This window comes from Trichoplax adhaerens, genomic scaffold (assembly GCF_000150275.1).
Source record: "Trichoplax adhaerens TRIADscaffold_5 genomic scaffold, whole genome shotgun sequence".
Lineage (NCBI taxonomy): Eukaryota > Metazoa > Placozoa > Uniplacotomia > Trichoplacea > Trichoplacidae > Trichoplax > Trichoplax adhaerens.
Window position 1 is genome coordinate 2,653,521 of NW_002060947.1, and position 23,302 is coordinate 2,676,822.

General features: G+C 32.9%; 2 protein-coding genes across 2 annotated transcripts; both read right to left on the reverse strand.

Annotated features, from left to right (window-relative positions):
* Positions 1–119: 119 nt before the first annotated feature.
* Positions 120–2,236, reverse strand: TRIADDRAFT_26044 (uncharacterized protein; the record flags this gene model as incomplete). Its single annotated transcript, XM_002112811.1, has 9 exons — positions 120–232; positions 462–579; positions 665–754; positions 834–977; positions 1,067–1,128; positions 1,245–1,373; positions 1,484–1,607; positions 1,714–1,794; positions 2,120–2,236. Coding segments are annotated over 9 exons (978 nt in total), but the record flags the coding sequence as incomplete, so codon positions are not given.
* Positions 2,237–13,534: 11,298 nt separating this feature from the next.
* TRIADDRAFT_25177 (uncharacterized protein) lies at positions 13,535–17,559 on the reverse strand (the record flags this gene model as incomplete). Its single annotated transcript, XM_002112812.1, has 13 exons — positions 13,535–13,699; positions 13,792–14,079; positions 14,398–14,549; positions 14,637–14,746; positions 14,830–14,993; positions 15,086–15,182; positions 15,269–15,415; positions 15,593–15,676; positions 15,763–15,842; positions 16,070–16,159; positions 16,287–16,391; positions 17,066–17,161; positions 17,476–17,559. Coding segments are annotated over 13 exons (1,662 nt in total), but the record flags the coding sequence as incomplete, so codon positions are not given.
* Positions 17,560–23,302: the final 5,743 nt, after the last annotated feature.

Below are 23,302 nucleotides of genomic sequence, written 5' to 3' on the forward strand. Positions count from 1 at the left end.
ATTAATAGCATTTTAAGACACAATCGAGTATAGACATAATCTGATTTTCTTCCGGTTATTCGAATCTAACGTTAATCGGCATAATAACATCTAAAGTTAGTTTTTGATTATAGAAATGCTTATAAACCAAACCAATGATCATCACGGCAATTGCTATTCCATTCCTTGCAACATATCCAACACCATTGAAATCTACATCTTGGAATGGGACACGACATGTGCATGCAACCACCTATAATTAATTTTATGGAAATAAAAGGTGATATCACAACCCAGAAAAAAAATCTTAGAGAAAATGCGATCTAGTTCTTAACACAATGCGGAGCTATGGCACAGTAAAGTTACTAAATAGTCTTTAACAGTTATACTTTGATATAATATCACTGATGCGAGCACAACATTTGCTTATCATATGGTATATTCATAGAATAAATTTAAGCTGTAGATATCTGCTCACAAACCACTTTTTTGAATAGGTGTATTGCATTTTGGGCAGGGTTTAGAAATCTTCTTAATAGTTTCTTTAGTTTTACGCTCCCACCTAGCCTTATCAGCATCTGCTGCATTGATACGATATGGCTGTGAAATAAAATAGTAAGAAGTATTACAATAACACGATAGAAGTTATTTCTTGTAATTATGTTATAATTCTGATTAAACAAACCTGTGTATAATTATGGCAGTTATCAGATATTTCATATGTTTCGCACGATCCTTCATGCCAGACTTTCAGGCATCGACGACAAAAAATTAACTATTGGAGTAAATAATTTTATTCCTGAATTGGGATGGGAAATATCTATCCTGATTAAGTAACGTACTACTGTACATACTCCGCAGCCAATTTTATCAGGGCATTCTATACAGTTATCATCGCCATCATAGAGTATGCCTTGCCCACAATTGGGCCCGGGGCAAAGAACGCCTCCTAAACTTAAAGTTAGTTCTTCGGCTCCAAATTTATGGTAGCGTTCATACTTGAAGAGATTTACAGAAACGATAAATTAAATGCACAGCACATTGTTATAACAATGCCGAAATTTAGCAGTAAACTATTTATCCTCACGTTTTTCTTTCCAAGAATTCGAAAATGATGACAGTCTTTAATATGAGAACCTTCGCAACCAACTTAAAATCAATGAAAATCAATGAGAATTTATCATTATTACTTCTGCTGTAACTTTACAAGATTAAATGGTTCCTTATAAGGCAGCATCCTAACCCATAATAACATTTATATTTACCTGGGCAAGGAATCGTATAGCCTATGCCTTCTACGAAATCAAATTGCCGATCATTCATTTTAGTAAGGCAGAGCTCGCGAAAGCAATTTAAGCATAGCGTATGTCCACTTTCACAGCTAAATACCAACACTACGTCTCTGAAAGAATAATTTGCAATTTTTTTGCTTTAGAGGTGAAAAATAACGTCAATACTATACAACACAGTGATCAACAAATAGAAAGCACGAATTTTGCTTCACTTTCTGACCTCTGTTCGTAACAAATTAAACATGGAACTGCTCTAGTATTAGTACGAATTTGATACAACGGTGCCGAGAACTCATTTTCATCGGCTAAATGAGATCCACACTTGAAATAAAATTCCTAAAAAATCTTAATCTTATAAAAAGGATCTTGCATATTTTTATAACTATTACAACATTCGATCATAAGTATTATTTCAACAATAATAACGAAAAATAAAGCTTACAACAATAGTATTTGAACACTCAAATTGACAAGTTCCTTTGATTCTGCCATAAATTAAAATATCATCCCATGATTCAGGCCCCTAATAACAAAATATCAATATAAACTTTATAGTGCACATTGGCAAAACCGTCTAAATTCTATGAATTTTGTGCCTCATGCTAGCATAGCTCTTTAGCAGTAAAATGATATTTATCTGATATTCAAAATGATAACTTTCATATTTAAAAGCCTAATAATGCTGCAGACTATAGACTTAGCAATCGTATTAATGTGACTAACAACATAAATCAAAATTAGAAATTAGTTTAAAGCATCTAAACGTCTGGATATCATCAGTCATGTGCACAAATGCGCGCACTCGTACGATAGCAGCGCAAAATCACGAAAAGTATCTAAGTACTCACCCGGACGAGTGTAACAGAACTCTCTTTACATTTGCTACATCTTGCACGTAATTTACCAGGTGTAACGGTACCGCAACGTTTACAATACACATAAAAACGAGAAGATATGTTATGGCCTAATAAACAAAGCAGAAACAATTACGTTATATGTTAATATATAGTGGCACCGTATAAAGAAAACCAGAAAATGAAAAATACTACTAGGATAAATGTAAAATTTACATCATTGATTGTAGTAGAGAGTTCTTAATTAGACTCTTAACTTTAATTATATATAATTATAATATAGTACTAGCTTATGCACGCCGTGCAAATGAGATTTTGATTATATTTATACGAGTGTGACTTTAGATTTACAGTTAATGAAATATTTCACTGATTTATATTACTGCACTAAGCCAGAGTATCATAACTGTTGGATCTCATTTCGCTTAATTATATTTTGTACTCACAGTCAGAAATTTACATTAACATTTAACATATGTTATGGGACATTGGGACTGGTCATTATCATAAATGAATCATGCGATATTTCAGTCCATTAGCCAATATGCAGACTGACAAGTATACGTATAGTACTATATCATGGACTTCTAAGAGAATTTCACTTAGAAGTTCCAGACAGTATTATATGTTTCGAAAAAATGTACTCAGTACACTACAGTACAAAACCTAATCTTAGTGTACAGTCAAGAAATTAGTAATTCTTGATAATATCGCTATTTAGGCCGAAGTCCGTCAGTCTATTAACAATAAGTGACAGAAATTTGTTTAATTTACGTACTAGGATCTGAATTCTTATCAATCGCTTTCATGATCATAGCTTCTTCAATAGGTAATCCTGTGGCCGGGTAGTAATTATTTAGATTGCAGTTTTTATCAACCCTCACTCCTTCATTTTCATCATCTTGCGATCTTAAAATAGCGTGAACAACGCTGAAAGTAGAAATTTGGCACTCCTATAGAAATGACATTTAATTATGCCATCAATATGTATACTTTAATTAATATACAAGTTACAAGAAAAAGGGAAATATGGATCTACATGACTTTATAATTGACTATAAGAATTTGTACAGAATACTACAAAAATCCCATATCCATGTACAGTATGTACAGTCAATAATTATAATCGAATTTTCAAGTGGTTACTTCCATACTTGTTTTACAATGAACACCAGAAGAACTATAATGTATCAATTAGGTAACGGGGTGCACGTATACTGAGATGTCCACTACAGAAATAAAACTCTCAATTAGCCTCTACTATACAAATTTTGTTCAGTTATGTATTACTATAGAAATTCTTGGATCAGATCTGATTCAAATTTTTACACTATGCAATTCATTCTATTCTTTAGCTCAAAAAGAAACCTTAATTATTGATAAACTTATAGACAAAATTTACGACAGAAAGCGTACCAGAGTCATAATCAAGATTCTATACTCATTTAACTAATAATACAACCTCGTAATTACCGTAAACCTTTTTAACTTAACAAGACAATAATTTTCAGATACTAAAGCACTCCAAATATCAGCATAATATTCCTGATTACAGCTGTTACTGACTTGCTCTAATACTGCAGTATCATTATTGTAACTCGTAATCCGTAAGTACAGCATATTCTCAGAAATTAGTACTGTACTTAGGGCTTTCAACGCGAAACTAGCGACCGAAATACAGTACTGTACAGTACATCTATACAGTACGTTAATACGAGTACTGTAGAAACGGTAAATGTAGCACTAGAATATGTAGTACTGTATACGCGTGAATCTACTAGGTATTAGCGTATTGCATTGCTACTTGTAGTACCCTGATACTTTGGTTGTTATTCAAAGCTTGACCGGCAAAGATAACCCCAATTCTCTGCGAGTCTATTTGTAGGTCAATATCTGACAGTTTTTGACTTAGAGCATGCTTCAAGCGCAAGACCGTCCAACTACCATCTGCTTCTAATGTTGTAGTGGTTCCGTCGTTACAGCGTACTTTAATTATTCGCTTATCCATACATAACAGTTTCTAGTCTGTACCATACGTCTAATACCATAACCAATGCTTTCTCAAAGTTCTTTTAGAAGCTAAAGATACTTTCATATAAAGGACTTCGAGCAGGCCGCTCAAATTGTTAGGTGTGAACTATAATGTGGAAAGATCGTTTCCTAGCCGTTGTAAATGCTTCCAATATTTGTGGTTCACAATTTTTCTAGCTCGATCACTTTTGTGTTAACTATCAATACTGCATATACTGTGCAGTAATATGCTCAGTCAGGAAAATTGTACATGTGACGTCATGTGCAGTATAGTATACGAATTATGAAGTATAACAAACGAGGAGTCTACTAGTAAAAATAAAATTGAAGTTAAACTGTAGTAAATTTAATTTTAAATTAAATAAAACAAAATATAAACATTATACTGTACAGTACAATTTATACCATAGCATCCAAACACTAATTCGCCTAACTCGCCACGCCCGAGAATCTGTACTGTATTGTAATTTATACAGTGTACTGTACTGTACTTTACTGTACAGTACAGTACACTGTGCTGTCACTAGACCTGACGCCTGTCACAGCCTACAGTACAGTACAGTATATTATACTGTAAGATACAGTACTACTGTACATACAGTACTGTACTGTACTGTAGTGTACCGTGTTGCTCCTACAGTACAGTACAGTACTGTACACCGTACACTGTACAGTACAGTACACTACAGTATTAGGTACAGTGTCTACTGTACTACACTGTACAGTACAGTACTGTACAGTTTATTGTTATTGTACTGTACTGTACAGTACAGTACAGTACAGTACAGTGTACAATATGATTACATTAGTACAGTACTGTACACACTACCTGTCCAGTATACATAAAAGAGGCAAAATTTCGTCCTTAACGATCAGTTTATTACTTTATTTATTTTTGATTGTTGACAGCGTAATGATATCAAAAAGCATTTCGACGTTGATGTTTGTATGGTATGTAATAATTTTGCTTGAAGCTGATGGCGCTCAATCACGTAAAATTTTACGAAGTACTCCTACAAGCCAAGGCGAAATACCTACTTCATCATTATTAATAAATCAAGGCCCAACGCCAAATACTCATAGAACTTCCATTGCTACTTCGAATAGTGAAATCTCCAAAAATAAACTAACAATACATCCAAATGAGAACACCAAAACAACGACGTTCAAAGGTACATCGACTATAAATTTGACTAGTGATGATCATTTAGGTGAGATGCTTTATCCGTATTTACGCCTTAATAACGATTTCGGCTTGTACTATTAACGCTGACTACTGACTTCTGTATGTAGGGTACACTGTAGCAATGTTGTAGTAATGCTGTTTAAATGTGCTCCGTTGAAGGACTAGTTTGAGTTGCATCATTCTCCATTCGCAGTACTGAATTGTAGAGTTTGTTGCCAACGAATCACGACGGTTTACTATATTCGTTTTCTGTTAGGATTGCTGCAAGCGATATTTTCATATAATCTGAAGTTATAATCAATAGATAACAACTTTACAAACTGAATGAAGTTCTTTAAAAAATTCTGGTAAAGAATATTTGATTAATACGTTCTACCTACAGTAGCGCAATTATTCGTGTTAACGTAAAGATGCTAGCAAGATTTTCGAGGATTGGTAGTCCTTGCTAGGGACTGTACACTGTACAGTGTACAGTGCATGTAATATAACACATACATTTTAGTGATGCATAATAATATACAATATATTCATTTATAAATGCCGACACGTTTACTAACGCTTGAGCGGTATGTACAGTACTGTACGTACGTATACTGTATACTGTACAGTGTACAGTACAATACAGATGATACAAAAGATTAAAATTAAAACTACAGTACTGTACAGTACAGTACAGTACACTAACTGTATCGTAGTACGTATAACGTACTGCACACTGTACAGTATAGTGAATGTAGTATAAGTACAGTGTTACTGTACAGTGTACAGTATACTGTGCCATAGACTTCTAGATACCTCCAAGAAATCCAGAGGTATCTAGAAGTCCATGTTTACACTGTTCTATCCATCATAGACTACTAAAACACCGGTATTTTTAGTACATACATCCACATACCAAACCTGCAGTAAAACTTAAATCAGACTACTACGTAGCTCGACCATATTTATCGAATTAACGATTTCTGTATAGTGCAATGTCTGGAATGAGATCTCGCAGACCTTTGGTGTACATTTACATAATCATTATCATTATATATCATATGTAATAATGCGATTTTACGTGTATCACGCTGTTAGGAGCTTTTAGTGCTGCTAATGCGATTAGTCAGAGTGCGTATTTGCAATGTTTAACTAGAGCTGCGCCAATATCAGCAGTAGTGTTTGGTGTTTTTTCTACTGTACAGTAGATCAAGGATCTTCATTTGTACTTTTATGGATCCCAATCCCGAGAAATTTCAAGCTAAAATTTTTACGTAATATAGTATAGATTAATTTTTTTAATATTGTAATTTAATACTGTGTCATATTCAATGTCTGTAGACAAGCTGTTATCGTGAGTACTGTAAAGTGCCAGTCTCTCTTCTCTTCTACTACAGTGTACTTTTCGTTATACGTACAGTCATAAAGGTAAGAAAACCTCAAAAAAATTATCTTTATGACGTATAGTATTTAGGATTAGTGACTTGCCAAGTTATAATCGTGGCTACCATTTTCATGGAGCTGCATTACTTGCATACCGAGTAGCAAGATGTCTGGAACTTAGGATAATTTTGCATACAGTATAATATTCGAGTATTATTACACAAGATCAGGAATTGATCGTTAATCTACTGTATTATAGATTAACGTATTGTACACTAATGTAGTTTGCATCACCAATCGTACCGAATACAGCGACATATTCTTAACGATAGCAAATTTTTCCGTATTACTATTAAATATTCATTATTATCCTATCGTATACCTATTGTATTTCTAACTAAAAGTATAAATACTGAAATTGCAGATATTGAAACAACGAAGAATCCCATTGGAGGTACCATTGTTGGCATAATCGTCTTCATCACGTTAAGTCTAGTAGTAATGGTATATTTTCAGAATTTCTGTAAGAAGAAAGCATCAACTCCTGCAAGGAAATATACTGATGATATCTTTGCGTGAGTAACTGTAAACTATATAGAGATAATTAATTATTAATATATGGATGCACTAGCAATAGTAGCATTTCTCACTCTTTCTAATACACGGAAGTAATACGTTTCGGCATTCGTCCTAAATTGGAATGGGTACACACTCGTAGATAATATAATTTCCATAAATTAAATTTTATACAGATTATTACAAATTACAAATTTTCGTAAATATCCTACATATAATATATTACATTATCCATTATAAAAAAAATTACGAAATGTTACTTCATGTATGATTAAGGTATATATTAATTTGTTACGTTGTAGGCATAATGATTCCTATTATATGTCATATTCAACATCAAATACCGATATCCGAGCTCCCTTGTTAATGACCTCCGAAGAATCTTAGATCACGTCTACTTGTATTGCACATCAAAGATAATACAAGCCTAACAAACATTTTTAATTATTGTATCAACAAAGTGCTGTTTATTACAAAAGATAAAGAAACTCATTTCGATCAGTCTTACTTTTATTGTACTGTGATAAAAAAAATTGCTGAAATACTTAGTCGTAAGATACCGAAATAAAAAATACCAAAGTTTCATACTTGATTGTTGACTTGATTTACATAAAGTCATCCATGTAATATAAAATTTACTAGATAATGGAAACGCAATGTCAATAGAATCTGTTACGGCTTTTAAGTTAGGGCACTATCCTTTAATACATTTACGCAGCGTGGCGATTTTATCGTAATAAAACCTGGTAGCTACTGTCTATCTGCTACTGTCGAACTTGAATTATCCACATCTAACTATGCCTTTGTATTATGGACTAAATTTGAGCGGTAATTTTAAATATACCAGTGTATATAAATTCATATATACGAGTATATCTCGGTGTAAAGTTACCAGTAATATTCTAACCTCTATGTTTCATGCTTGACTGTCATATTTCTTCAGCATTGTAAAGTTAATGCAGTATTGCAACTATACCGCTGGTATTTTATAATCTTTGCAAATTAGTTCTTATTTTATATGATCTGTATTATACGCGTCAGTGTAATGAATTTTAAATCCTTTGTAAATAAATAAGATTACACTCGTAATTCCTGAGAACAAGTAACCTTTTCTTTTGTTAAATATTACTTCTAATAGTACTGTAATAGTTAGCATGAATAATCTCAGTCAAATACCTTCGCTGTACTGTAGCCTAAAAACTGATAGGTTTTACAGATAATAAAACTTTTAAAATTATACCCTCGATACTCTTTGACACTATTATTAAAATTAAGGCATTTACAGTACAAAATTGTATTTTACAAAATCTTATCACTATTATAGCAAAGAGCCATATTAGCAACATGCAAGATTGCAAAACATATATCTTTCAGAGATGAAATCTATAACTCTTATGGATAATGCTTCATTCTATGTCAGACAGGGAGATAACTTCTACCACATTCATTGGTCACTTTGTACTAATAATTAACTATATTTTGATTAATTTTTCGACTAACTTTCCGTCGCCTAATATACAGCATAGTGTCTTATATTTTACGGGAACTTTAAATTAAAGCGACTTTAGAACTTCATCCACCTTACAGAGATAGCTAGATTCCCTAGCATACGAGGGCATGATCGCTTTGCAATGTAGATAAAACGGACAAACGAAATTACTATGATGTAGCAACTAAAAAATATAAATAAATTACTACAAATTTATCTATAACTTAGATTCTTTATGAATATACATTATTCGGAGATTTGACGTATAAAATGATTACTTTATTCATGAGAATTTTTGAACGTTCGAATATTATTAGCTTAATTATTATCATAAACACTAAATATCAAGGCGTATACTTAGTGAATGTATACGTAGGAGAATATTAAGTCTATGACTATGGTGTTACATCTGTATTAGAGTTCTCTGTAGCTATATATAACAATAATATTTAGAGAATAATTAATGCCGTAACACTAGATATCTAACAATCCACTATATGGAAATACAGGAACGATAATTCAGAACAAAATTCTGTAACGTCAGTTAATCCTTATCTTATTTAGGTTTTGTTTATTTAGTATGCTTCATCTTCTACTATGCTACCGAAATTGTCGTTTGATCTTATACCATTATTACATTATCTTCAGAATTCTTAACTACTGCTATCCAGTATGACACTGTTACAAATCTAAATTTGTAGCGTGAGAAAACTCAATTATTACAGAAAACTACATCTACGAGCGTACTGTCAATCTTGTCCTCCGGACATCTACCTACAGTACAGTACATCTCCAAATACTAACAATCCCCTATTGTCAGGAGGAACAGTAACACTACTAATCTCTCTTAGACAAAACTAAATCCAAACCTTATTAGAAAATCAGTCAATTTATAGTCAATTAACGTAAACATTAATTATTAGGACTTAGATAATACTATAAAACTGTGTATTTATCTATAAAAGAATGTGTAACATCATGATAACGATATTTTCAACAAATGCTAAAGTATGGTATCTAACGAAAATAAGATAAAGTAATAGTTAGTGAAAGTCACTTCGTGACAGACACCACAGGCTGATCCTGTTTCTAAACAATAAGTAATGCCCAAATTCTGCTACGAAATATAAAATCTAGTATAAGTCTTCAAATATAAACTTTATTATACAGTAGATATAAAAAAATCATCGATCATATCGGACTAAAAGCGTTTCCTAACTCTTGAGCAATTTATTTATTTTGTCAATGTCAGGTTAATTAAATAGCGCTTTAGCACCTTTGATTTTGCTGTTGTACCTGTAAATTTACTCTATTGTTTATGTGGTTGTTTCCTTTCTTTCAAATGGCAAAGTCTCTGTATCCTTTGCAGGAGAAAACTATCATCAGTGGCAGAAGTAATATACTTTTGAATTATAGTTTAATGAAAGAAAGTTTTTGATTACTTTGTGCTTTTAAATTTGTAAATGTCGCCTAAGTATCATCATTATATAGGTCACAGATATGTTTTCGCTCTTACAGATCCTAAGTTTTACACGATTTGTAAATCTTACAGTAGCACTTATATTTCCTATAATCTATTCGAATTAATAGTTTCTAACAGTATTTCTGATTCTACGTATGCCCATTAGCTAATTTTTTCGTAATAATCTAATACAGAAGTTAGAATCGCTTGACCTTTGGTATATCCTTATAAGGATTCGCCTGCAAATATTTTAAATTGCAAATAATCAATTAATTAATAAACACTAAGTTAATATTTTTTGCTTGTTAAGAAATTTAGGACTTTTCTATCTCTTCGATTGGGTTACAAAAAAGATTGCTTTAAGTGCCAGGGACTACCAGAATATTTAATGTTCTACGAGTTCATAGCGATACAAATAAAATGTTTTCAAAATGGCCCATACCTGTATGAGTTCATGATTTTAAATTTTGTTTGGAGATACAATATTTGTGTTAAGCTCTAATCGTTCCGATACACATATTACATTAAAAACATAATTCTGAATTGTAACGATATCGAGATAAAATACTCTTTTATGAACAGCCTCACGTATCTCACTTTGCTACGTCGATAGTGCCGTAATGGAATATAGCTTCTATTCGGATTTATGATTACTATTCATAGAAAGGTATTTATAATGTACAATTCTTTTGTCACGAAAATCTATGGATTTCAATTTTATCGGATTACTACAGCTTCATAGGTTACAATCATTTTACGTTATAAGAAACTGTAAGTCAATTTTTCAAATTAAGGCCAAATAACGATTCGGTAAATAAATTTCGACCTCATGACACGACATGATACTCAACCAGAAACTTAAGTTTTCCTATTGTATTACATACAACAAATTAAATCATACTATACCTAGCGCTCAATATACACACAATATCGGATGCCAAACTTTATTTAACACGACCACTGTAGAATCTGCAATAATATACCTTTAGATCTACCATCGCCTTTAGAGAAAGAAGAAGCTACTGTCAATGCATAAAGAATATGAAATTTTGCTGCACTTTGCATTCGGCATTGATAATTTTGTTTCATGGATAACGATGCATCAATCACATGTATATAATGGCTCGTATATTAGCATAATTATGTGTTAAGCTTATTAACAGGAGCACTTAAATTTGAGATGATATTACTTGCATATTCCTGTCACAAACCAGCTTCGTGACAAGGATAACGTAAAACAAATCTCTAAATTACTATAGTCTCCGGGATTCAGTATCCCTTAACTACCTCACAAGAATTTAGGCGCCTTTTTTTCTACGTTAAACTCAACTAGACAATTGAGAACTGCTTCATTCAACTATTTGACGGGCTTATATACCCTTCTACAGCAGCTAACATTCACGAGTTATCTTATAAAAATACTTAGGTGAGAACATCTGCTAACTAATTTTTCACAGTCGGACTACAATATGGCCATTCACAGAATCATTTCAGTGCACATTACAGCACAGCATTAAATTTACTGTAACACATTTATAATTAGAGTAATTCCTATTGTAAGTAACTAGTTGTAATATAATATCACTATGTTATATTAACCAAATTTAGATAGCCATTTCTTCACGGTAGTTCGTACCGTGACAATTCCCTACAGAGCTTTCGATATGCCACTATGAAATGAATCCATAGTTTTATTGGTGCCTCTCATAAAGTAAATGTTACGACGATAATAGATTCTCTGGAAATCGTACGCAAAGCATTCATAACCAATTATGATTTTTAATTTGCCTCGGATAGTTATGTGATATCGTCATATTTGGAAAAGTTCATACATGATCAACCAATTCAAAGCTAATAACCCAATTTTAGTTGCATCAGTATTTACCAGTAATTATAGATTTACTAGCAACATTACGAGTATGTTTGGGTTTAGGCAGTGAATTGTTTTTGATAACAAGTAAATTGATCGTATATATCGTACATTTTGATCTTGCCAAACTCTTCAAAAGTGCTATATATGTATTGAAATAATAGCTTTTATTTGGTAAAAGCCTCTCGCAGACTTACGCTTCAATTGACCCGAGATTGCAAATTATATGACTCGAGTAATCATGTATACGGTCTATATCTACCGAGAATAAATATATTATATTTATAAATTGCTATAGCAAATATAATCTATTAGAATACCCCTACGGTGGAGATTTTAACAAGGGTTGGAGACAGGCTACATTCTACATTTTGGATATCATAGCTGGTCTTATCGTTTCCTCAGTTTCCAAAATTTATTTCAGTTTTTGTGTACTTGATAACTAGCACCTATAATATATTAACATATCTGTATTGCGGACATCAATACAATTAAAGGATGTAATTTATAACCTATTTTAGTTCCCTAAGTATTTAAGACTAGGCCATTGATTTTACAAATAGTCGCCACGAAATGGCATTGTAATATGTTGTGGTAATGCATAACCTAAAATTTACATACATTCAGTTAATCTCGATGCTTTATAAACTAAATAGACTATAATGCGATTGAAATTGAAATGTATAATATTGTTTAGTATGCATGTATTCATAGCTTTGATAGTATTCTCGCTTTTTGCATGTATGCAGTGCTTGATGATCTTACGATAGGAAACAAATTAGTTACCTGGCCTTTAGTCACACATCGTTAGTTACTCGAGTATCTACAGTATTAGTCATACTGTATGAGCTTAAATTCAAACTTATATTGGCGCAAGATTAATGAGCATATAAATAATAAATTTAAATTTTAACTAGCTCATAACAATATCAAGATGTACTTTACATGAAAGCGAGAAATTGTAACTTTATTTCCAACTAGGCACGCATACATATTGAGCATTAACGGTAGTTTCGTACCGAAATTATGCCTCAAACTGCAATATCAGTATCTATGATAACGTCAATATAATTTTTAACTGTACCTCCGAAATAAATTTAATAGCAAAGGATGACATAAAACTATGTCAATCTTATCAAATGAAAAAAGTTTTACGAAATCCTAAGTAATTTAATTAGTGTAAATTAGCTAAGATTGCTACAACTGCACCCACGAAAATCCAAATCTTTTATTTGATATAGGTATTAGCCAAGGTAATGTGATTGTGGTAAATGATTTAACATATTTAACCCTACGATATTCTAGATAGGATCGTAAAATTAACGGTACATACTATTTAGATAAATTTTATCAGAAAAAATACGTACTTCGAAAAATTCACTAATAATTATAATTAACAAAACCAACATACGCAAATTGATTTAGAACTGAATCTATAACTGTTCAAAATCGTTGACTCTTTTTTTAGTGTTTCCTTGTCTTATTTGTTTTAGAGTCTTGTATTTATCGCGGCCCTGCTTGACATTTTCAGCATGTAGGTGATCCATTGTGGTATCTTTGGAATTATCCCGGATACCGATGAGCTCGTTACCGAGGAGCTGTTAAAATAAATCAGAAATAAGCCATCACGTAGGTATGTAATCCTAAAGAAAAGAGTTTACTTATAGACATGGAACTTTTATAACTGTACCTTCAACTGCTCCATCAATCTTTTATTCCTTTCAGCTAAAGCAACGCGATCGATTTCTTGTGTCATGGGTACTTCGTCAGTCTCATCATCTATTAATTGCGATGAGCCTGCATCAGTTCCTTCTTCATACTGCGGCTCAGCTAAGTTATTATTTTGATACGCTTCTTCGGCAGCACGTGCGCGTGCTTCTTCGGCAGCTTTTGCAGCCGCTTCTTCAGCCATTGCTACGGCTTCTTCTGCACGTGCAGCAGCTTCTGACAGACGCTTAATTTCTTCATTTTTTTCTAACTCCTTTATGCGGGCGTCTTCCAACTGAAGCATTTACATTGAGTTGAAGGAGTACAGTTTATCAGTTACTTAACATCAAGTTTACGTGTATTTAAATAATTCACAACTATGTGGTAAAATATACAAATATAGCATTTAAATTTAATTCCAAACCTGCTGAGCAAGTTCTTGTGCTTCTTTGGCTTTCCTTGCTGATTCTGCTGCCATTGCTTCAGCTCTTTGATTGGCTACAGATTTTTCGTATGCCTACGAAAGAAAATATTTAATTCTTGCGAAATTTTGTAAATGATAATCGACCATTACATAATTAAATTTTACCAAGCGTTCTCTGTCTTCCGCAGCTATTTTTTCTAATTTTTTCTTCTCTTCTTCAATCTGTTTCTTAATTTCTTCCAATCTCCTTGTTTCCTCTTCAGCCTTACGGGCTTTTTCAGCCAATTCCTTAGAACCTTCTTCAGTTTTCTTTAAACCTTATGATAACAATTGTAGCAATAATTTCGATTTACATAATTGTTTAAAAATAAAGAATCACTATCTATCTTTGAAGTGAAACACACTATTTTGAACGATCTTTTGATCCTCTTCAAATTTTTTCATTTTCTCTTCAAGCTCAAGGCGCTGCTTTTCCGCATCTAAACGTGCCTGTTGTTCTCGCAGAAACTGTGCTCTAAACATTGCACGAATGAATGAAGAATATGAATGCTGATATCTGTAGTTATTAACTGAAATCACTTTTGTGCGAAATATTACTTTTCCGATCTTTTCGCATTTCTAAGATCCTTAGCAGTAGTTTTCATCTGTTGAATTTCCACAGTATCAGGTTTTCTACGTCTGATAAACAATTCATGGTTCCCCATGCACAAAGCCAAGATATGTTTGTTCAATTTTACGCGCGGAACGTAGAAGTTAAAGTCCTAAATTGCAAATAAACAGGCGAAATGCAGTTTTAACTCTTCATGTTTAAATAGAAAAGTAATTTAACCGAGCAGATATATCAATGTCTTACTGGAGATTTTCTATCGATTGGCTTAATGACAAACTTTTTCTCACTAAACGATATATTTCTAATTTCACTCCACGGAAATCCGATCTTAGGGGTTAACCTATGCAAAATTAAATATTAATTGATATTTAAAACTAAGAAAGAATAGTACCTATGAAGTATAATGGTACTTATTGATGGTAATACCTATCTTCGTGTTCATATACATTAATGCCAAGGGCATCAACACCTAGCCATAAGTCACTGCCCTTTTTATTTTTAATATCATAGTAATTAACGCCGTACATTTCCAGGTCTTGAGCGATTTTTAAATATTCCATCATTGCTTCTTCTCTGTTAATTATAAAATTTAAAAGTAAAGAAATTTATGTAAAGTAGAAAACCTCAATGTTTGAATCAAGTTTACGGATCAAATGGTCACGGACATAAGAAAATTCTAATAGCGTTCACGTGTGGAAACGTTTCATCACAAAATTACAGCTTTGCACTTTATACACTAATTTTACTAACTTAAGCATATTCTTGTGTTCCGAATGCCAATTGGAAATTCTTTCTTCCCATTGCCTACTATCCAATTTGTGCTGATCTAGTACTCTATCGTAGTAATATATAAAATTCGCTATAAAACCATGTGTAATGAAATAAATTTCACTTTATCGTCTTGTAGATTGGAATTTTACCTTTTAGGTAGGAGCTTTTCGTTGCTAAGATAACCATCTTTGTGAGTATCCTTATCGTAATCGCCAAATTTTGCCTGAACCTACAAGTGTTAGAGATTAACAGAAGTTAATTTATATTTACGTCACCTTGATTAAAAAAGTAGGCTAAATATTCAAGTTAATGTGCTGTATTATTCGTAAGAATCTCCAGTAACTGTATTCTTATGTTAGTGTTGTAGTTCAAGTAACAAAAATAAAATCATTTGCAGCTGAAGATTAATCTTCAACCACGAGTGTTGACATTTTAAATCTACACTAGTTGGCCTACAGCGTAAGAAGCTAGAAGAACAGCAGTTTCTGGGGGGCAATATACGTCGTCATTTATAATCCCTTCCTTAACTTGCAAGAAGAATAGTTTCTAGCCGCCGTCATTGAGAGTGACAATTCGAAAAAGTAAGTATAACGAACATTGTTTCAGTACAGAGTTTTAAATATTTTGGCTCCGAACGATTGCCACTAATATCATATAATTTATTATGACTAACCTGTGTTACATCTTCAATTAATTCCTCTGATACGTCTTCAGGAAAAAATTCTACTCTGAATTTAAACTGAAGTGGAACTTCTTTTTTGATGTCTTGTGCCGATACCTTATAAAGCAACAATCAGAAAATCTAAATCATACATATTCAATGAAACATATAAGTGATAAGTTTTGAATTGACTAAACACCCCCCCCCCCCGCAAATTACGTTCATTATTTATTATAGGCAGTTACATATATTATCAAAGGTGAGAGGATAGTAACAAGTTGATTCCTTCATATGTAACTATACACTTAGGAGAATGTGAAAGCACTATCAGAGTTATTTCTTTCTTAATATGTATTATTTAAGGTCAGCAAGTATTGATTAAAGTACAGTACTATATACTTTATATAAGCATTATAATGTAAATAAGCGTCACTTGCTTATGTACAAAGGGATGACGTACGAAGGACAAACCCAGGAATGATAGAATAGTCAAAATACCTACTGTGATTTTTATTAGTTATTGTAAGCATAAACTGGTAAGTAGTTAAATTTTTGATAATAAAAATAAATAAATAAGAATGCGACACTAGCTTAATAAAGTACCTCGAAATTACGTTGTACCTTTCTAGGATTAACATCAACATACGAGTCTTCTAACTTAAATGTATAAAAATACGAATCTACTGTATTGTACATTGCTGTAGATTCGTATTTTATACATGTAATATAAATAAGTTGCATATTGATATTGACCCCCTTTCTTTTAATTCTTATTTAGTGTAGATATTTACCTTTTTTTCTAATCTTAGCCAAGAAAGTTGACCCTTTGAGTCTAAAAATCTCAATCCGAAATACCAAACCTCTCTGATACCAAGCGTTTTGCAAACCTGATAAGGATTGGGGATTGTTTAGATTTACGATTAAAGAGAAATAATATAATTCAAGAAGCTATTGAAAAAATTACATACTAGATCTATCAGAATTTAAGAGAAATTGTAGAGGGTACATATTGCTGATTAAACTGCTATTAGATAGCTGTTCTACTTCATAAAATCAATTCTAATGCTTTTTATGCGTATATTGATAATATGTTTCTATTCACTAAGTAATTTACGCTACGAGTAAAGTCGCAATACCAATGTTTCAACTTTTAGCGCAGATACCAGGTCAAATCCAAATTTTATCTACTCTATTTCCTAACCTGATCAAATAGCTGCTTGCCTGATGTATTGGGCTGAATTGCAAACTCCAATTCTGAGTCTAACGAAGTAACACGAACATTCACCTACAATTAAAAACACAATTTAGCTTCACTATATGTTGATATGGTTTAGAATCTATTTAAATGAAGCTCGAAAATTTTATTAGGCTTAAAATCAAGTTCTTAAATAGCATTCTTGGGGCAGATTGTGTAGTATAATGCATTCGTAAATTCGTATCTACTGAATTGATAGATTACTTACCGCTTTAGGCATCTTGAATCATGTTAAACTGAAGACAACTTATTGAAATTCTTGAAATCCCTGTCAGTGAAAAAATGAATGCTATCAAAAGGAGTAAACTGTAAAGATCTTGTAAAAGAAATAAAGCAAGCAGAATTATAAGTAAATGCATAATGCATAAATTTTCGCGCTCTAGTACATTTTCTTCGTAGCAATGAGTAAAGATTGTTCAACTTACAGTATTAACTAAGAAAAATAACAATGAAAAATTTATTTATTTTGCTATTTTAGTTCAAACTAGTAAAGATTAAGTCGTCTCGGGGTTAAGAGCATGACGTTTATAGCTATGCATTTGCGACAATTTATAGTGTTGTCCACAGGTCATGCAGTATCATCATTACGAAGAAAATTACATTCCCATCTTGCATTCTCGCCATACTTTATAGAAAGTCCATTAGTTCCATGACATCATTGAATTAGCATCAACTTACAGCTAGTGATTTAAATGATTCAATTTACGATTATACAGTATCCCATATGCTGTAGTTAGTTTTTACTTATAAAGTCACTTAGTTTGACATACTGTATACCGTGAAAACAAAGGAATATTGTCAGGAACGAATCAAAATTTCGAAGTTGCCGTCATAGCATTGGTGCAATAACTTACAAATTTAGGAATAGTCTTGACTTTATATTGGAACATCAACCGACCGCATGCTTTTACTTCTTGTACTGTACTGTATTGATGTAGACAACGGTATTTCAAGAAATGGCTTTGATATAAATTTTAATTTGTAGTTAATTCTTGCTGATAGCCTTCTTAGTGAGACAAGTAAAGATAGTTATTATCTTAGGACTAACCAAAACTAGTATTTAGTGACTAATCGTGGAGCTTCGATAAACTACTGTACTCTTAAAAATGTATTTACCTTGTGGTGAGGTTATCAGTCTTAAAGAACCCCTTGAAATGAGATTTAATCTACAGTACAAGTGATGCTATGGAGAAGACTGAAAACTCCGCTTACTATTTTGTTTACGGATCCTACAAAGTAAGCACGCGTTATTTTTTTAAGGAAAGAAATATTTTAAAGATTTTAATCAAAACCATAGGTGAAATTTCCTCGAAATTTATTACTGCAGGAGTGTATCACTTTGATGTCGTTTAAAGTCTCGGCAACGTTGACAGCTTTACTCAATTTATTTTTCATTAGGTTGACTGTCGTACTCGAAAGAGATCTTTTTAAGTTTGTTAGTTTTAGAAGTATATAACTAATGTTTGCATAATGAACGAATAGACACTCACATCAAGAACTTTTCTTTCCTCCAGATGATGTTTCTAATAGGAATCGAACTTTACTACAGATAATAGTACTGTACAGAAGGACTTATAAGACACTTTGTATGTATGTCACTTTGTGGAGTGTACTGTAGTTCATATTTACAGTACTCTGCAATAACTTCATGTTCAAGTACAGTACGGCTCATAACGCGTACGCAATATACACGTACGGTATGTAGCATCTCCGCGATTACTGCAGTACTCAAAACACAATATACAATAAACGAATCTCCTAACAACCAATTGTGGGCATGTGCCATTTACAAGTTAGCATCGCCGAATATGGTGTCGTTTATACCGTAGTTAAGATTTCAACACGTTTAGTGTAAATCAGATAATTTGTTACCACCGTTAAATTGTGTGTGCATAATCTTCGATAATGTCACAAAATGCTGAGACACCGAACAATAATGCAGTACAGTTTCTATAATGGTACATATCAACCATCGAACGTCTTGGGCGTCTAAAAAGCCAGAAAGCGGGTGTCTGAAAAGATTTAAATTAATACTGCACTCGCCACTAGATGCATTGTGAGGTTACGGCTGAGAATCAGCCAGAGACTGTACTCGCGAAACAGTCCTGTAATATGCATGCATCACGTACACGTACGTAAAGTATAGTTACAGTTACGTTATATTTCACATAAATCTACTTTGTTATACTGTACAATTTACTATCATGGTAGGTTAATATCAGAGAAGATAATTATTTTACGCTTACTAGTATGACTGGAGACTAAGATCAATTCCAGATACAGAGATTTAGAACAATTGGTAGGCGAAAGAGCGCAAAGGGCTTAACTGCCATAGAAACAGTAAAACCAAATTGCTGGTTGAACTGCTGTATGTAGTGAATAAAATTGTTTTAAATGGTCGTTAAAGGCGATATCAAAACCGATTGAATAAGGACCTTGGCACACACAGCGCTGTGCACGAATACATTAACCATCATTTTAATTAACCAGTCACAGTGGTCATATAGTGCTAAATGAGATTCCTGTTGCCATTCGCACCCATGGGCGTGCACTGATTAACATTAACATTAATATTATTTATTAATTAAACTAACTAATCATTACATTTCCGTGCAGTCCATTGCTTAGTACAGTACTGAAGTGCCATCTTGGTACAGATTTTTCTCTTTACTACAAAAAATACAGACAGTAATTTGGTATTTTTTGATCACCGTCACCCAAGGTAGCGGACAATTTCAAAAACTCGGGTGCCCGACAAAAGGAATTTGGTACATATCTGTACATGTACCGTATACTGTATTATACTACTTAATTAGGTAATTGAAACCATGTGTTGTCTTATACTATACTGTACCGCAAGCAGTGTTTAATTAGCCCATGTCACCGTGGCGTCGTAGAGTGGTATACAGTACAGTACAGTACGATGCTACAGTAGCAATCAAGAACGTAAAAATGATATCGAAGATGTCGGTCGTTTTCCGGCTTCATACTGTACTGTACATTACATTAACCTAGAAACATGATCTATGCGCAATATACTGTATAGTTCATCGATTTCCAGCAAGAAATCATAAATAATAATAAGAATTAATCAGAAACTCGATCGTATTATAGTCAAACTTTTTAGTAGTTAGGGATACTGGAATATTAATTGAGTCTTTTAATTTATTTTGAATAATTGAGATGTATTGATAATACTGTACAGTGTACAGTAGTGTTAATCGAGCAGTTAATTAACTTGAACGCAAATCGTACATAGATTTCGCTATCAAACCCGTTGGAAGGGAGTGCCCTGAATATTTCACGGAACTGTAATTATTCAAACTTTAAATGTCTGAAAATGATTTCAATCTGCATCTTCAGTAGTAAGGATTGTTGTGATGCGGAGTTATTATTCACTTTACTGTATAAGTTGGTTAGAAGTTAGAATCTCTTTTCATAGATCTGCTTGCTATGAACCAGAGTCTACAGACTACAGCTTCTGAGTGAGATGACTAATAAAAGTCTTAAAAGGGAAATACAGTATTCATTTACTGTCAGTAATCCTCCGTTACTTTAGTGCTAAGGTACAATACAAGAATCTACATAGATCCTAATGCAATTACGGCGCATCGGATAGGAACCAAAATATACGTACTTTGCAAAGGTCTGGCAGGAAGTATCCTTTTCTTCACTACTGTACGGTAGTCTGTAGCTAGAGTTGCAATCCGAATCCAGCACTATACAGTACTGTACCAGAGTAAACTTTGTACAGTACTGTACTAAAATACGCACTGTAGCCTCTAAGGCTCTAACTGTTTAATACGAAATTATAGAAAGTAAAAAATAAAATAAACGAAGTTCACCATAAGTTGAATAGTTAAAAGATTGCATCTTATTGATTTACCGCTATAAACGTGAAGATCTTCAATCTCATAAAATAAAATGCGCGAATACGTATTTCATGAACGCAAAGTTTTTATTATGCGAGTGAACACTGAACAGAAGCGTACTGGAATTTTAACGAACACTTTCATTAAAACTTTAATACAAGTCTACGCGAATGTTGTTAGCTTCGTACGATTGACACGCAACTATTGTGATGTCTACGTCGGTATACCACAGTTATTAGAATATATATATATATATATATATATACAGTATAAACAGTAACAGTAAAGTTCGAAGATAAGAAATAATATTTTATAATAATTTACACACCTGATTTCTGTCCAGGCAATATGATACGTTTCGGTTTGGCTATAACCAATGGTAAAAGCTATTGCGGTATCGAACTGTTTTATGCTATTTTTGCAGATCAGATCAGCGAGATACGATTGATAACAGATGGCGATGGATAGGAGTGACCGGTAGGGCGGGGCCCTTTTTGTACAGTACAGTACATTGGTATAAAAGTACTGAAAAGTACAGTACAGTACAGTACTGCATGTGTACTGTACACTGTACAGTACGTACTGTACTGTACAGTATAACTCTTACAGTATTTCGAATAAAGATCAATACTGGTACAGTACTACATGCGCTAAGATAGGAAGCAGTCTCACCTCGACCGTCTCACCTCTTCACAACTCCTCTGTACAGTAGAGACTCTAAAAATAAGGATCTCTATGATCATCATTGTTTATGCTGTACAGTACTGTAGAAGCGTTGGCAGTCCTGGCCCTGTGGAAAAAGGGTGACCTTTTTTACTTTAGTAGTAACTGCTACAGTAATCATTATCCTACTAAGTTTACTGACTTTATATTATTATTTTTAATTACTCACGCAGTATTTCTAAAAATTTTGAATTAGTACAGTAATACTAATTTAGTCTCTATGAAACGTATTTCAAGTTACTAATAATTGATAATGGCATATCGTTAATCTTTCTCATAATTGGAAAATTTAATTAGACTATGTTAAACATATTTATTTGAAGACTTTAGTGCGTCAGCAGTTGTGAAATTCCCAAAGTATAGTGTAGTAAAACTTTGATGCATGCTGGTATTAAACGTACAGAATCGCAGTATGGAATAAAAGTTAAGGTACGGCGATAGCCGTTTTTACAATGGCGACCAGCCTGTAGCCTCTTATTTCATTAGGGAGTTTATTTGAAATACATTAGTGTAATTAGTATTCCAACAGTCAGGGACTTATTGATAAAAATGTATCAGAATCATTTTTATCAAAAAGTCCGTGACTCAGGATAGTACAATAAAATGGCAGAAAAATGAGTTAAATGACCGTCCCTCTCACTTCTTGACGCATGCTACGGATTACTGACTAATTTTTAATAGGAATCTTCTCTCAAGGTGTAATATGAGTGTTGAGGGACAATAATGAAGGATACCAACGACGGTTATCTTCATCATACTGTACAGTACTGTAGGTGATACTGGGATGAAGGAAAGTAATAAAGGTACTGTAAGGATTGAGTCATCGTCAAAAAATGTTTCAAACACTTACAGTACTGTAAAGTATGCGCAGCACTACAGTACAGTACAGTACAGATAACAGAACACTGTTCTTTGAATAGCATTTTACGGTAATCTGTCGCTATGGTTACCAGATCATTTATTGATGTTTTCCTACTCTTAAAGTCTTGACCATTCAACGTCGTGTACAGTATACTGTAATACTAGCCTATTGGCCCGACTGAGGAGCATACACATATTTTCCTTCCATTATATTAATACACTAACTTTGTACCGCTAGTCATACCAAAATTACTCGAACCCTCGTCTAATTTTTCATCGTAGAGATACTGTTAAAAAGTTACTATCACTCCCAAAAG